The 16,298-nt window shown below is 40.6% G+C and overlaps 1 protein-coding gene across 2 annotated transcripts in view; it reads left to right on the top strand.

The window, feature by feature from the left end:
- LOC101741571 (protein lev-9) overlaps window positions 1-16,298 on the top strand; it is a 137,150-nt gene that overhangs the window by 83,358 nt on the left and 37,494 nt on the right. For both annotated transcript variants that reach the window (XM_062674447.1, XM_012690250.4), the window contains exons 4-7: window positions 10,920-10,992; window positions 12,130-12,236; window positions 12,967-13,158; window positions 13,864-14,040. In XM_062674447.1, coding sequence (XP_062530431.1) covers window positions 10,920-10,992; window positions 12,130-12,236; window positions 12,967-13,158; window positions 13,864-14,040 — 549 coding nt within the window. The remainder of the gene's footprint in view (window positions 1-10,919; window positions 10,993-12,129; window positions 12,237-12,966; window positions 13,159-13,863; window positions 14,041-16,298) is intronic.

Consider the following 16,298-nt stretch of genomic DNA (forward strand, 5'->3'; position numbering starts at 1 on the left):
TATATCTGCCGTGAAGCAATAATGCGTTCCGGCTTGAAGGGCCAGGTTTTGTGACCTGGTAATGGCGTCCCGTGAGGCTGAGGAGCGTGAAAGGTAGTGGGATCCCTCTTCAGCACCTCAGCGCAGAAGGCGGGGTGGGCGGCGCGGGCGTGAAGCTCCCGCTCAGCCCCCGTAGGGACTATCAGGTGGCGGGTGCGGGGGCGCCCGGTACTCGATTGTCGGTCCGGTGGTGGGGCTGTGTAAGATGGCTCCTGTGTGCCGCCCACGGTGTATCTCCCGAAATGACGTCCTTCGGGATTTTCACGGAGATGAAATCCCGTCTTATCATCAGGACGGGCACCAGCGAAGGCGGACTTTCAGCGCGCACTGCGGTACCGTAGGTCTGGTGTAGCCGGTGTGGTGGAGCTCGATGGGGTTTAGTCGGTAGTCGTTCTGCGGGGCAAGTGCTTCGCGCGCCTTTTTCAAGGCGTAGTCTCCTGCGAGGAATTCGGGGAGGTGGAGAACCTTGGCCCTCCTCGTACCCCTCTTCCTCTCTGGAGGCGCCGGAGTCCGACATAACCCGATTCGTTACCCCCTCGGGCCGCGTAAATGGATTCCCAAGCGTTAAAAAAAAAAAACGGTGGGACAGCCGTTGTAACTATACTGAGACCTTAGAACTGATATCTCAAGGTGGGTGGCGCATTTACGTTGTAGATGTCTATGGAGTCTGGTAACCACTTAACACGGATGGGCTGTGAGCTCATCCACCCATCTATGCCATAATAACAAATAAATAAAACACCCAGACAAATTACAAGCAATTACAAATACACTGTAAATTTTTTGAACATTTTTCTAACCTTTCCTATTGCAGAGAACGTGACTGTAATACGTTGAAATTATTATAACAATGAAAGTTAAACGATTTGTTGAGAAAAATCTATGAATATTAATGGTTTATTTGGCTGAGCTCGTTATACACAAGACCGATGTTCGGCAATTTTATAAGAAACTTTTCTTAGCTTCACCAATTACTGAATCACGGACCAAACCATTTGCCATCGTCTTGTTAGTGATTGATCGAAAGAACCTAAAGTATATCTAGGGTATTGCTAAATCATTCCTCTCCAAACCGATTTTTTTATTGCTTAGATGGGTGGACGAGCTCACAGCCCACCTGGTGTTAAGATAACCTTGTGGTTCCAGCTTAATGAATTTGAAGGGTGTGGTAGCCCATCATCTATATGCCATAATATGCATTGTACATCCGTTCAGCATACATACATGGAAATCGCTGTACATCCTGAAATTATTTCGGAAGATCAGTAAACTTGGACATCTCTTGCCAGTTCATATTAACGTCTGACGTGGGTCGGACCCTAAAGTTTTAAGCCGTTATTGATTACTTCCCAGGCATAGACAAGATTTTATTTATGACATCTGCATGTTTAGGCTATTGTGATTCAAGTGGAGGACGGCTGTCATTAAAGTCTCAAGATGGATGACGGTAATTACGTTGTGATGTCTATAGACCAGCCTTTCCCAAAGTGGGCGATAACGCCCCCTTGTGGGCGCTCCAGGCCTAACGGGGGGCGGTAATAGGCCCAGAAAAAAATGGGGGCGTTCTGTAAAGGCTTGGTAGGTGATTTGTAATTTCGCCTAGGAGGACTCTTAGACACTGACTGAGCTCTCGCTACAGTGGTTTTTAAGTAGGTGAAAAAATGGGGCTGCTCAAAAATAATTTATTCTCAAAGTGGGTAGTAGACAAAATAAGTTTAGGAACCACTGCTATAGACTTTTAGACAATCCATAAATAATTATTAATACGTGAAGCAAAAACTTTGTACCCCTTTATACGAAAATTGCGCGGACGGAGGAGTATGAAATTTCCCACACTCATAGAGAATATAGAGAAGGAACGCAGAATGTTCATATTTTTTTTAATGCAAAAAAAATACATTAATACAATTTTTAAAAAAACATGACACACACTACCATGTATTTGACACACATACACATGCATACTATTGGCTTACTGTCAAACTTTTCTTATTGCCTAAAGTCTGTGGTCAATTGAGAATAGGTTCAATATTGTTTGTCTTTATAGTCTAAGGTGTAGTCTTGGAAATCTGCGATTATAGAAGTATAATAATAGTTTTTGACAATAGAAACATGATAGTGTACAAACTTATAATTTCAATTAATTATAGTCGAATTTCGACTACTGTGAGACCACTAGTAATTATTAATACGTGAAGCAAAAACTATGTACCCCTTTTTACGAAAATTGCACAGACGGAGGATTATGAAATTTCCCACACTCATAGAGAATATAGAGAAGGAGTGCAGAATGTTAAGAATTTTTTTAATGATGCATAAAAAATACATTAAATCAATTAAAAAAAAACATGACACACACTACCATTTCGACACAACAGATTTATTTAAATACTCTTTATTTATTGTCAAACTTTTGTTATTGTTTTAAGTCTGTGGTTAAATTGAGAATAGATTAATATTATTTGTTTTAAGTCTGTCTGTTTAGCGTCTGCTTCACGGCAGTAACAGGTAGGGAGATAGTATCTCTCGATATGAGTATACCAGGCTTTTTTTTATTGCTTAGATGGGTGGACGAGCTCACAGCCCACCCGGTGTTAAGTGGTTACTGGAGCCCATAGACATCTACAACGTAAATGCGCCACCCACCTTGAGATATAAGTTCTAAGGTCTCAAGTGTAGTTACTACGGCTGCCCCACCCTTCAAACCGAAACGCATTACTGCTGCTCGGCAGAAGTAAGCAGGGTGGCGGTACCTACCCGTGCGGACTCACAAGAGGTCCTACCACTAGTTCTTATCCTTTAGGTTGCGACAACTTCAATACTGTATATTTGCGAAGTGATGACATTTCGGTGATAGGTGAACTTATTCTTTAGATCAATGATCTGATGTTATTATTTAGAAATTATGCACATCAGGTATTTATTCTCGTAAATGTCGTTAGAGCGATTCAATTTTTCGTGTAATATAAGCGTGCGTAATACATTCTCCGATGTGTTTCCTTAAACTGTAAAACTAGATCATGACTAGGTTTTTTTTTTGATAACGCCATCTTGTTGTGTCTTTAAAGCGGTTAGTTGCAATTAAGAAAAATAGTATTATTATTCGCCAATAGATGTCGGAAAGAGTTGATTATTGAAAACACGAATAAAACAACATTTTCTGAAAATAAATCGTAGCTAGATCGATTTATCGCCCCCGAAATCCCCTGTATACTAAATTTTATGAAAATCGTTGGAGCCGTTTCCGAGATTCAGATAATATATATATATATATATATTAATATACAAGAATTGCTCGTTTAAAGGTATAAGATAGAAGAGAATTCTATGTTAACTCCACATTAAATTGAAAGTTTATCTTTGTTAAAAAGCCCAAGTTTAAGTGTGATCTATCCAAGCTCCACTGTCGTCATGATGGAGAGCCAAACCCTCTTCTAAATTTGCATACTCGTGTTCTGAATACGAATAAAGTTTAAACAAGGTCGTCTGTGTTAATGTCACCGTGATAACATTCATATTTATTAAGACTAGTGATGCCCTGGTAGTGGAAATTCGACTATATTATAATTAATTGAAATATAAGTTTGTGCACTATTATGATTCTATTGTTAAAGACTTTTATACTTCTATAATCACAAATTTCGCCAAGACTACACTATAGAAAAATATTAATAAAGACAAACAATATTTATCTATATATTAATACGTGAAGCAAAAACTTTGTATCCCTTTTTACGAAAATTGCGTGGACGGAGGAGTATGAAATTTTCCACACTTATAGAGAATATAGAGAAGAAGTGCACAATGCTAATATTTTTTTAAAATAATCCATAAAATATACATTAAATCAATAAAGAAAACATTACACACACTACATACCATGTATTTGACGCACACACGCATGCATACTATTTATTGTCAAAGTTTTGTTCTTGACGTCTGTTGTCAAATTGAGAATAGATTAAATATTGTTTGTCTTTGTTAATATTTTTTATAGTGTAGTCTTGGCGAAATTTGGGATTATAGAAGTATAAAATACAATAATAATAGTGCACAAACTTACAATTCTAATTAATTATAGTCGAATTTCGACTACTGCGGGACCTCTAGTATTCTTAATTCGACCACAGACGTCAAGAACAAAAGTTTGACAATAAATAAATAGTATGCATGCGTGTGTGCGTCAAATACATGGTAGTGTGTGTAATGTTTTTTTTATTGATTTAATGTATTTTAGGCATAATTTAAAAAAATATTAGCATTCGGCACTCCTTCTCTATATTCTCTATAAGTGTGGGAAATTTCATACTCCTCTGTCCGCGCAATTTTCGTAAAAAGGGATACAAAGTTTTTCCTTCACGTATTAATATATCGATATAATATAAATAGTTACATAAATATGTATAATATTTTTATGTGTATATGAAATTATACAAATGAACAAAATTTTTAAATCATTTCATTTCTTTAAAGTCCTTTGGTCACATATCCAGGAAAGAGGAATCGATGGAGAGACTAGTTACTTAAAGCTAGGAGGAAGGTGGCAACGCGCCACCACAGGACATCTTGTGAGTCCGCGCGGGTAGGAACCACCACCCTGTCTATTTCTGCCGTGAAGCAGTAATTCGTTTCGGTTTGAAGGGTGGGGCAGCCGTTGTACTGTTAAAAGTGAAACTTTACAACTCATGTCTCAAGGTGGGTGCCGGAATTTACGTTGTAGATGTCTATGGGCTCCGGTAACCACTTAACACGAGGTGGGCCGTCAGCTCATCCACCCAATAAATAAATAAAAAAAAAACAAAAAAAAAGGTAGTTATAATAATAATAATAATAATAATGAAAACAGTTTATTTGAGATCCTTTATTCGAAGTCACTTAAAAGCTCTGAATTGAGCTTTATGAACCACTGACCTTAACAGAAAAGAAACTTGACAAAAAAGTTCATCTCCCCAGAGATTCGAATTGCCTGTTATTAAATTAAAAGTTTTCATAATGATAAAGCTTGCTGAGCTTGCCGGGCATTAGCGGACGTGACTTCAGAAAGCTTCCGGGGTAAACTTTGGGTGTGACGTCATGAATTTTAAACAACTTACGGCTTTTAAACGTTTGCAGGTTAAATGATTTGAGTTTTTTTTTTCTTTTCTTGCACGTGTTTATTCTGTAATTTTTTTGCCACTCCCTCTCAGCGTCGTGACTCCGGTCTAGACCAGAACCACAGCGGCGAAAAAAAAGATTTTTTAATTTTATTGCTTAGATGGGTAGCCCATGGACATCTACAACGTAAATGCGCCACCCACCTTGAGATATAAGTTCTAAGGTTTCAAGTATAGTTACAACGGCTGCCCCGCCCTTCAAACCGAAACGCATTACTGCTTCACGGTAAAAATAGGCAGGGCGTTGGTACTTACCCACGCGGACTCACAAGAGGTCGTACCACCAGTAATTACGCAAATTATAATTTTGCGGATTTTATTTTTATTACACGATGTTATTCTTTCACCGTGGAAGTCAATCGTGAACATTTGTTGAGTACGTATTTCATTAGAAAAATTGGTGCCCGCCTGAGATTCGAACACCGGTGCATCGCTCAACACGAGTGCACTGGGCGTCTTATCCTTTAGGCCACGACGACTTCACTTGCCATTTCTACTACCATTTCCATAAATATCCTAGTCACATGCATCTCTTCTCTACGCATCACATGTCTATACCACGCTAACCGTAACCCTAGATCGTAATGTCTAATTGTCGTAATAATTAAATTGAGTTTTTATTGCTGACGACGAGATGACGGCTGATAGTGAAGAATGGAATAGAAAAATTCGCTATGTCGACCCCACCTAGTGGGATAAGGTGGAGACAAAGAGAAGAGACATAACGATCTTAATTACTTTTTAAGCTTTCTTGGCGTTATCCGTAGGTTGCCTCATTTCAAATGGCACTACTTTTTTTTTAACTCAACATTCTCAACTACAAGTAGAACGAAAGCAAAAGGTCTTGAATTTGAAGATTTATAATGAAAGCTTAAAAGAATAGATGTGATATTCAGAATAAGGTAGTCAAAAATATTTATATATTTTATTTTTATTATTATTATATTTATATATAACTGGTGGTAGGACCTCTTGTGCGTCCGCACGGGTAGGTACCACCGCCCCGCCTATTTTTGCCGTGAAGCAGTAATGCGTTTCGGCTTGAAGGGTGGGCCAGCTGTTGTGACTATACTGAGACCTTAGAACTATATCTCAAGGTGTCTGGCGCATTTACGTTGTAGATGTCTATGGGCTCCAGTAACCACTTAACACCAGGTGGGCGGTGAGCTCGTCCACACACATCAGCAATAAAAAAAAAAAAATATTACTTTCTTCTTATTTGCTGGTAGCCTAGGGGGCTCTTCCAGCTATCACCAGATGGGTAGATGAGTTCACGGACTCAACCTGAGAGAATTTGCTAGCACTGGCCCTAGCAAGAGCAGTGCTTTGCAGGATCTATTCACTGAGAAAAAGTTGCTCGTGCACGATATAACAATGCTTTCAGCCTAGCAATCAAAACTTCTTAAATAATTACGAACTTAAAGTTGTAATTACATTGTCATATTCAGTTGCTTAACTCATTTAACATATTAATGCGTTCATCTTAACAGTGCTTACACGACGAGACAACATGGTTGATAGCCTAGGTGGTGTGATGAATAAATCATTAGAAAAAGCAACTGAACTAGTAATTAGTATCCAAAAAGAATTATAAAAAATCCTATTATTATTATTGTTATTATTATTTTCATCACCCATCTACGCAATAAAAAAAATCGGTGTGGAGAAGAATGACTTAGCAAGTCGGAGTTGAACCGACTAAAACCTTCTGTCGCTCAACAACCAGCATCACGACTTACCCAATTCACAAGAACCGGGCGAATCGCCTCGACGGTCCTACGACCAGCCGAAGGGTCGGCTAGCCGTCTGGAGCACGGACCGCCGAGATTGGGCCCTCCGCGCTCTGACCACACTGAGGCTGGGACGTGCCACGCCCCGAGCACGAAGGTCAGCCCGCCACTGATAGTCAGCAGCGAGCGCCTCCGCCTCCAGCACCCAAGGCGGCGTCCCAGCCAGTACACAAGCCGCCTCGAAGGAGATGGTGCGATAGCCGCGGATGACCCTGACCGCGATGGTGCGTTGCGGCCGTTGCAGCAGCTTCGCTACCCGCACGGCCGGGGGCTGGCCCCACACGGGCGCTCCGTATAAGGTCATTGATCGCACCACCCCTGTATAGAGACGGCGCGTCACCTGTTCAGGCCCCCCGACGTTGGGGAGGAGCCGGCTTAACGCGCCGGCCACCCCCAACAAACGAGGGACCAGATTCTGAAAGTGAGCACGGAAGGTCCAACGGCTGTCCAGAATGAGGTCGAGGTACTTCAACTGCACCCCGACCCCAATACGGACGCCTCCAACCACGATATGGGCATCGACAGGTGGCACTCTCTGGGGGGCCTCCTCCGAGAGGGCCCGCACGCGAAAGATCGCATCTACCGTTGAACGGCCCTCTCGGAAGCAATACAGCTCTGCCGACAGATCGGGTCCCACCCTAACCAGATGCTGGATGATGCGGGCCGCCAGAATGCGTTCCGGCAGCTTGCCCACCTCATCCAGCAACACGATGGGACAATTAGTGGAGCGAACAAAAGTTTCTTATAAAATTACCGAACATCGGTCTTGTGTTTAACGAGCTCAGCCAATCAAACCATTAATATTCATAGATTTTTCTCAACAAATCGTTTAACTTTCATTGTTATATTTCAACGTATTAAAGTCACGTTCTCTGCGATAGGAAACTTTAGAAAAATGTACGAAAATATTACAGTGATTTTGTTATTTTCTTTTCAGCTTGTAATTTGTCTGGGTGTTTGTTTTATTTGTTTTTATGGCATAGATGGGTGGACGAGCTCACAGCCCATGTGGTGTTAAGTGGTTACCAGAACCGATAGACATCTATAACGTAAATGCGCCACCCACCTTGAGAATTGTTCTAAGGTCTCAGTATAGTTACAACGGCTGCCCCACCCTTCAAATCGAAACGCATTACTGCTTCACGTCAGAAATCGGCGGGGTGATGGTACCTACCCGCGCGGACTCACAAGAGATCCTACCACCAGTAAACTTGGTTCCACTGTTCCATCAGGTCGGATTTGCTCGTCGCTTCGCTTCAAGCTTCAAAAACAGGGACGTGCCTTGTTGTATAACTTAATAAATTACTTAAATTAAGGGTGTGAGGCCTTAGGTATGATATGGCCTTAACAGTTTCCGCTATATTTTATAACCTTCGCCAGGGGGTTGAATGGTGGAGTGGAAACCCTCGCGTACTCAGGTCACGGCCCCTACTATTGTTTTTCAAGTGGGGAGCTGGTATCGAGAACGGGTACACAATGCTGCCGAAGCGATCGCGAAGTCAGATTACGGAACAATGAATAGACATACGACAAATTTTAATATACTACTGTTTTTTTTGTTTTTTTATAAGCTGTTGCATATCTTTTATTGCGGGCTTTGAGCGCGGCGACCGAATCAAGAAATTCCGTAACGAAAATAAAACCTAACACCCCCACTCCGTCTACCATGTAACTCGCTTTCAACACATTCACACGTTGCGCTTGTGTAGTGTTTGTGAATAAGCGCGGCGTGACGTCGCACTGCATGCGCATCATGAAAAGTCTGCCCATCTCTCTCTCGCGCGGTCTAGCTTATGAGTATGAAGGGGACAGTTAATGTTTTGCTTTTTTTAATGTTTATAAATATAGCGTGGTCTTATTTTTTTATTATTAAATTATTATTGTCTAATTATAATTGCATAAGTTCATAAAAAATGCTATGCAATAGCTTTACCGCGGCAGTCCCCGAGCGCCACACGCTTTTCTAGTGCTTTAACTTGCTTATATTAGGAGGACCTTTATTTGGCCGTTTGTTTCTGTTATTTTTTATTTTTATATATTAATCTATGTATTTTGTTGAGTTGGACTGTTGGTCCTCCTTTTAATAAATAAATACATAATAATATGTCGAACTCGACAAAGAGGTCGACGTGCAACCTAACCCATGCATCAGCCCGCTGAGATGCACGCCGGATCTTCTCAGCGGGTCGCGATTATGATCCGATAGTAGATTCGTTCGCGAAGCAGCTGCTCTTGAGTTGTTTGGTCTCCTTCGGAGGCGCTCGGGCAGCTGTTAGCAAATCTCACCCCTCCTGGCTGAGGCTTTGCTCGCCCACCTGTCCTGGTGAAACTGGAAAGGACTTCGGGCCACCAGTAATGCTTCAATCATAAAAAAATTAAGTGAAACACTAAGACATCCTGAAACAAATAATATAATAAATACGGAACATATAAATTACCGGAAAACTGTAGCTAATCTCGAACTTCAACTCGATAAATTAATTGACAAAGTTTCGTTCAGTCGAAAGTTGGTTCATTTGTTATTGGACAGATAATAATAATTTAATTGTTGTACAAGATTATACACGGTAATTATTGGATTAGACGCGGAGCTTCGAAAATCGTTAGAGGCTATTTTATCACTTATTTTATTGTTGAACGAATGCAAGCTTATCTTGAAAATATCGTAAGCGGGATTGAGGCATCTGTCAAATATTTTTGTGTGGTGTGATGACTATGTGTGTGACCGCCACAATAGTAGGTATAACATTTAATATCCTAACAGATCCGGCCACACGTTGCTGTGGCTTTTTTTTTCTACCTATGCTGATAGCCTTGAGAGGCTATTTCAGCTTCGCCCTAACGTGTGTGGGTGAGCTCAAACCGGAGTGTTGCTAACACTGACCCTAGCAAGAGCAGCGCTTCGCAGAATCTACCACCGGATCGGAAACGCGACCCACTGAGAAGATCCGGCGAGAAACTCAGTGGGCTGTGTCTATGGGTTAATTCGCTCGTCGAGCCCTTCGTCGCAAGCGACGGGTTCGACGAGGACGGTGACCGGTTGCTGTGGCTAAGGTTTTTGTTTCCAATACCAAAAATTAACAAAGTAAGAACAATTGGATTCCACTATATTGCCTTTACTACGAAATAAATTTCACTTATACTTTAGCCTCAGCAACACGTGGTGTTTGCCCTTAAATTGTAGCTTATGTGAAACGTTGGTGTTTTTAACACAGCGCCATCTATGAGATATTAATATGTATTGGATAGTATTACAACTGTCTGTAAAAACTGATTTAAGGCGCCATCTGTTTTAAGCTTATGAAACTTACAATTAATAACAATAATCAAAATAAGAAATAATTTAATTATTAATTAATAAATATTGCGACCATTAATCGAAATAAAAACCATCCTATGGCATAAGTTGGAACAAAATACATATTTAAAAAAAAAAAGAAGTTACAATCGATTCAGTAGCTTAGGTGTCCATCGCGGCCCCCCGGTGAAGGTCAAGGGGCGACCTGAGGGGGTGAGGCCGCGCGGCGCGCTACCAGCACTCTAGCGCGCTGCCATGGAGTAAATAGAGCGACCGGTCGACGGTGTATCGCGTCCCGACCCGGCAGGCTGGTTCTGGTCCAGCGGGGTATTCCGGGACACCAGCGGCACCGTCTGGGCGGCCCGACGGGCTGCCGTACCGAGACGGCTGACGTTTTAGAGCCTTCGATTCGCCTCGAAGGCTCCGTCGGCTGGGCGTCCTTGGGGTGAGCCGCGCCGTCTGGTTGTAGTGTTGACCGCGGTAACCCCCCTACCTCATCCGGGTTCTGACCTCGGAGGGGATCGGACGTCGGGTGTAAGAAAAAAAAAAAAAAAAAAGGTGTCCATCGCGGACAAACAACGTGACACGTAATTTATATATATGTATTAAGATTATATAACGTTACCTGATTTGTTTCAGATCGCGAATGTCCTGAGTTGGAACAGCCTGAAATAGGGAAGGTTACCTTCACTGGTCGACTGTTCGGAGATAAGTACGTACGAACTCTCTTAATCCGTGTACTACTTTTACTGGTGGTAGGACCTCTTGTGAGGCCACAGGGGTAGGTACCACCTCCCTGCGTATTTCTGCCGTGAAGCAGTAATACGTTTCGGTTTGAAGGGTGGGGCAGCCGTTGTAACTATACTGAGACCGTAGAACTCATATCTCAAGGTGGGTGGCGCATTTACGTTGTAGATGTCTATGGGCTCCAGTAAACACTTAAGACCAGGTGGGCTGTGAGCTCGTCCACCATCTAAGCAATAAAAATAATAATTTACCTATTTAAACTGCGAAGCCGTTTTATGTCTTGTATCTTTCAAGTCTTCTAACTTACTTACCTCCCGAAATGTCCAGCTCTTACTGTGGAATACCACCTGGTTAGAAGCGGCCTGTCTAGAGAAAGAAAGAAAAAACTATTACGTACATACATTCGTAAATCACACGATTAATTTATTGGCAATTAAGCAAACGGGAAGAAAGCCGAGTCGTACTATCAATAATTTATAGAAATTCTATGCAATTCGAAGCCTAGAATAGGAAGTTTTTACCACACGCCTCCTGAAACTCTGGACTTCATAGGAAACATTACATCACACACAGACACTAGGAGTAAGGAAAGACCGCGCTGAGGATTTATTGAGGTTGCCTCATCATCATATATTGTTGCTGCAAGTTGATGTATTATCAATTGAAACCTCGAGTCGCAAATTGGCCCAATCTCTTAGCTTTAAGATTAAAAATATAAATAACCACAGTCATTCTCCTGCCCTTCTCCCAGTCACCTGGGACTCGCACAACGTGTTTTCTCCTCCCATACTCCTCTATCATATGCCTTTTCTTCGCACACTCCCCTTTTACGCATATCGCCTTTCACCCAATCCATCCATTTCTTCTTAGGTCTACCTCTTCCTCTATATCCTTCCACATTCATAGTTAACACTCTCTTATTAACCTCATTTTCATTTCGTCTCATGTCATGTCCATACCATCCCAAACGCACATTTCTCAGCTTCTCTCTCTTGTCTTCTTCACTTCTCAGCTTCTCATAAATAACCACAGTGCAATTTAGAAAAAATTACAGAGAAAACCAAACATATGAGTTTCTATCAGGCTATGTAATTATCTACAGGGCCGTGTACTCCTGTCCACACGGGTATCACGTTGTCGGACTCCAGAGCCGGAGCTGCCAGGCTGACGGAAAGTGGGCTGGCCAACCACCAGCCTGCAAAGAAAATAGTAAGTTAAATTTCGACTGGACTAGACTGGACTGGATTTGGCAGGGTAATATCACAGTCCCAATGAGAATCTACGAAACAAATCCATATCTTGTGTTGTGAAACTTCTTTAAATCTCAAAATTGTTTTTATTCGGCGTGGCCTTTCAAATTTGGGCCCAGCTTTTTAGAACGAAGTTCCTTATGAGACGATGCGGAGTGGTACCCTAACCGGAAAAAAATCGTCCGTAACGTAAGATTTTTATTAGTAATGCACACAGTGTACGACCTAACTTTGTAATAATGTCGAAAAAAAAATTTTTTTTATGATAAATCATTGTGAATAAAGTAAAGTTGATAACTTTGTAAAGTAGTTTTTTATTTATTTTTATCATTAAAAAAATCATAATAAAAATGTATACCCGAATAATATTTTTTTTATACCTCGAATAGAACTTAAAATTAATATTTTTATAATAAGGAACTTCGTTCCTATCTGGTGTCCCACGACGCCACACATATTTTTTAATTTTAGAGATATGCGTTAATATGGTCTATATCACGTTCTTCCATCTTATACTTGGGTATGAGGAAGCCAATCCGAATATGAAGACCACAATGCAATTATCGTCAAATAGACCACTTTCGGCTCTTTAGTTCTTTTAAAATCCAGTTAATCTTCCAAGTGGTTGCTGTTCTTCCCTTGCGGGCTCATTCTTCCGTACCATCTACAGCTGTTGCTTTTGTCTCCAGTCTACTGTCTCCAACCGCCAACGATAGAACACGCGAGGCACTCGGCTCTACCCGAGCAAGCCACCTTCGATCTAGACGCGACGGTCCAGTACAACTGTCATACCGGCTACGTCACCAATGGCTTCCCGCGAGCTAAGTGCTTGGCTATCGACGGACAGGCTTCTTGGTACGGGCCGGATATCACTTGTGAACGTAAGTACCTCTTTGACTATAAAAGTTGTTTTATGAAAGAATTTGGTTTTTTAGATACACCCTTTAGACTTCCACGCTGAAGGAGTAAGATTGTGTAATAAAAATCAAACCTGCAAAATTGTAATTTACGTAATTACTGGTGGCAGGACGTCTTGTGAGTGTGCACGGGTAGGTACCACAACCTTGCCTATTTCTGCCATGAAGCAGTAATGCGTTTCGGTTTGAACGGTGGGGTAATTATGCTGAGAACTTAGAACTCATATCTCAAGGTTATTTTTTTTTTTTAATGCATAGATGGGTGGACGAGCTCACAGGCCACCTGGTGTTAAGTGGTTACTGGAGCCCATAGACATCCACAACGTAAATGCGCCACCCACCTTGAGATATAAGTTCTAAGGTCTCAAGTAAGTTACAACGGCTTCCCCGCCCTTCAAACCGAAACGCATTACTGCTTCACGGCAGAAATAGGCAGGGTGGTGGTACCCACCCGCGCGGACTCACAAGAGGTCCTACCACCAGTAAAAAGTGGGTGGCGCATTTACGTCGTAGATGTCTATGGGCTCCGATAACCACTTAATAGGTGGGCTGTGAGCTCGTCCACCGATCTATGCAATAAAATAAAAATAGGACTGTTTTGCTTGAGATAGGGTAGTGCCTACCCGCTTGGACTCAATACGTAGTAAAGCATTACGTTGTTTTCACCAGCACGGTCTTGTGGAGAACCCGGTGACGTACCCCACGGCTGGGTCACCGCTGACTGTCACACCTTCGGCTGTCGCGCTGTAGTTCAATGCGGGCAAGGTTTCGAGTTAGTGGGCAAAGCCGAACGCTATTGCCAAGCCGACGGAGCGTGGGCCCCCAAGGAGCTACCAACTTGCGTTCGTAAGTACTTTAATATAGTAATTATTTTGGTGCTGGTGGTGACGCCGTGTAGCTTGGTGGTGGAAGACTATAGATTGATTGGGATGTGACGGCTAAAACGTGTCGGTGTTGGTTAGAATAGTAAACTTGATATGATCAAAACCAGTGAAGATTGCATCAGCGTTTTAATCTCTTAACGCAATTACACGAATCAATTCAAGACCCACGAAGAAAAAATGACATTAGTTTACTTTAAAAAAAAAATGACGGATATTCCTCTTTAGTTTTCCTGATAGTCAGAGAAAAACTAGAGTTTCCCTAAACTATTAGATTCGATTAAACTGAGTGGTGCAAATTCTGTTTTTGAGCTATGGCAGTGTCGAAAAAAACGTTTGATGATACTAAGAAGGAACCCTAAGTACAGGGCGTCACAACCGACGCCACAGTATAATTACAATCAGAACTCGAACGGCGTTTAGACATTGCCTCGTGACAATGTAGTTGCTGATTTATCTGTTTTTTATATGAATGTTGCATGTACTATAATGGTCTCTTTTAAATTTACGATTAGCAAGCATGTCCGCTTTCGGTTTTTTTTTAATGTTTTTATTATTTTATTTATGAAATATTATCATGGCTGAAAGCAATATCATTGTCATGAAGCAATTATTTAACAATGGACCTCCCACTTGTGTTACGATTTCAGTTAATGTAATTTGAATTTCTTTTTTAAAATCTTGATGTGTTTCGTTGCTTTTTGCGTGCTAATTTTAGTTTCGATTTGATTACCTTTATTGGTGTTATTTCGACTGAGTAATTATTGTCGAAATATCTACTTATATATAGGTTTTTTTCGCAGTAATATGACTAGTAGCCCGAGAGCCCGTGGGATCTACCTGTATGTATTTGACCAGACCTGAAGTTTCGTACATTGAGACCCCTATACCTACCATGCATGAGGTGGGGACTCACTAAGCTCAAAGTGGTCGACGCGCCGAGCGCTCAGGTAGGACAGGTACCGATTTTGACGGATTTTAAATCCATTTGACCACGTCTGCCGTTTTGAAATTTTGAAAATATATGATTATTATTATCGGAAAATAAGAATGGCAGACCATTATCGCGCATTTTACTTTGTGGCAGACCACTTTGAAAATGCTAAATTGCATTGAAAATGCAAAATTTTTAAAGTAATTGACTAGATCTGCCATTGATTTAATAATATGTTGTTTATTATAGTCTTAAAAACTTATATTGATCACGGCAGACCTCTACATTGCGTACATACATCAACATATAATAAAATCTTAGCTACTACCCGGCCAGATGTATATTATGTTTTCCGTTCACTGTTTTAGAGGAATATAATTTACTTGCGATTTACTTTAGCAATGTATTTACCGAAATTAATATTTTTTTATATTCTATATACTAAACTTCATTAGTTAGACAATAAGACAATAGACAATAATAAAGAAGTGAATTTTTTATGGAATAATTATAAATAATACGGTATAATGCTGATCAAAAAATAATTCAATTCCTCATTTTTATTTCGTCAAGACAAAATTTAAAAGTGTTAAATCAGTTAAAAAAATAAATCATGCATGCATTACATATTATATATATATATCAATCTTCATTCATCATCATCATCATCGGAGTCATCTTTATCGTTAGGCGACTCGTCTTCATCAACCATTGAATCGAATACTGCAAAAATAAAACATAAATTGTAAAATGAACGTAAATTCATCTGAACATGTTCGAGAAAGAATTGTTATCAACTTACCAGGAACATTGGTGATTAAGTCACTCACAAAATATGGAAGTTGGTCACCTTCGAACCCTTTGAAGGCATATAAGTTGTCCTGCTCAATCCAACCATACTCCAATGGGTCTAAAGTTGTCAGTTGCTTTTTGTAAGCATTTCTCCAAATAGAAGAAATATAGTGGGCCCTCAAAAGTTGTTGATAAAGCTCACTCTTATGCAGTGGTATTGAGCTTGCCTCAAATTTTTGATTTTTTTTTCTATAATTTTCATTGATGTCTGAATATTTATAGTTGCTAACGAATAGCTGGAACCTTCCATCATCTACATCACTAGATTTTTTGGCATTGTATAGCTGGCAAGTTAAATGTTGAATGATAAAAATGAGGAATTGAATTATTTTTTGATCAGCATTATACCGTATTATTTATAATTATTCCATAAAAAATTCACTTCTTTATTGTCTAACTAATGAAGTTTAGTATATAGAATATAAAAAAATATTAAT

This window comes from Bombyx mori, chromosome 20 (assembly GCF_030269925.1).
Source record: "Bombyx mori chromosome 20, ASM3026992v2".
NCBI lineage: Eukaryota > Metazoa > Arthropoda > Insecta > Lepidoptera > Bombycidae > Bombyx > Bombyx mori.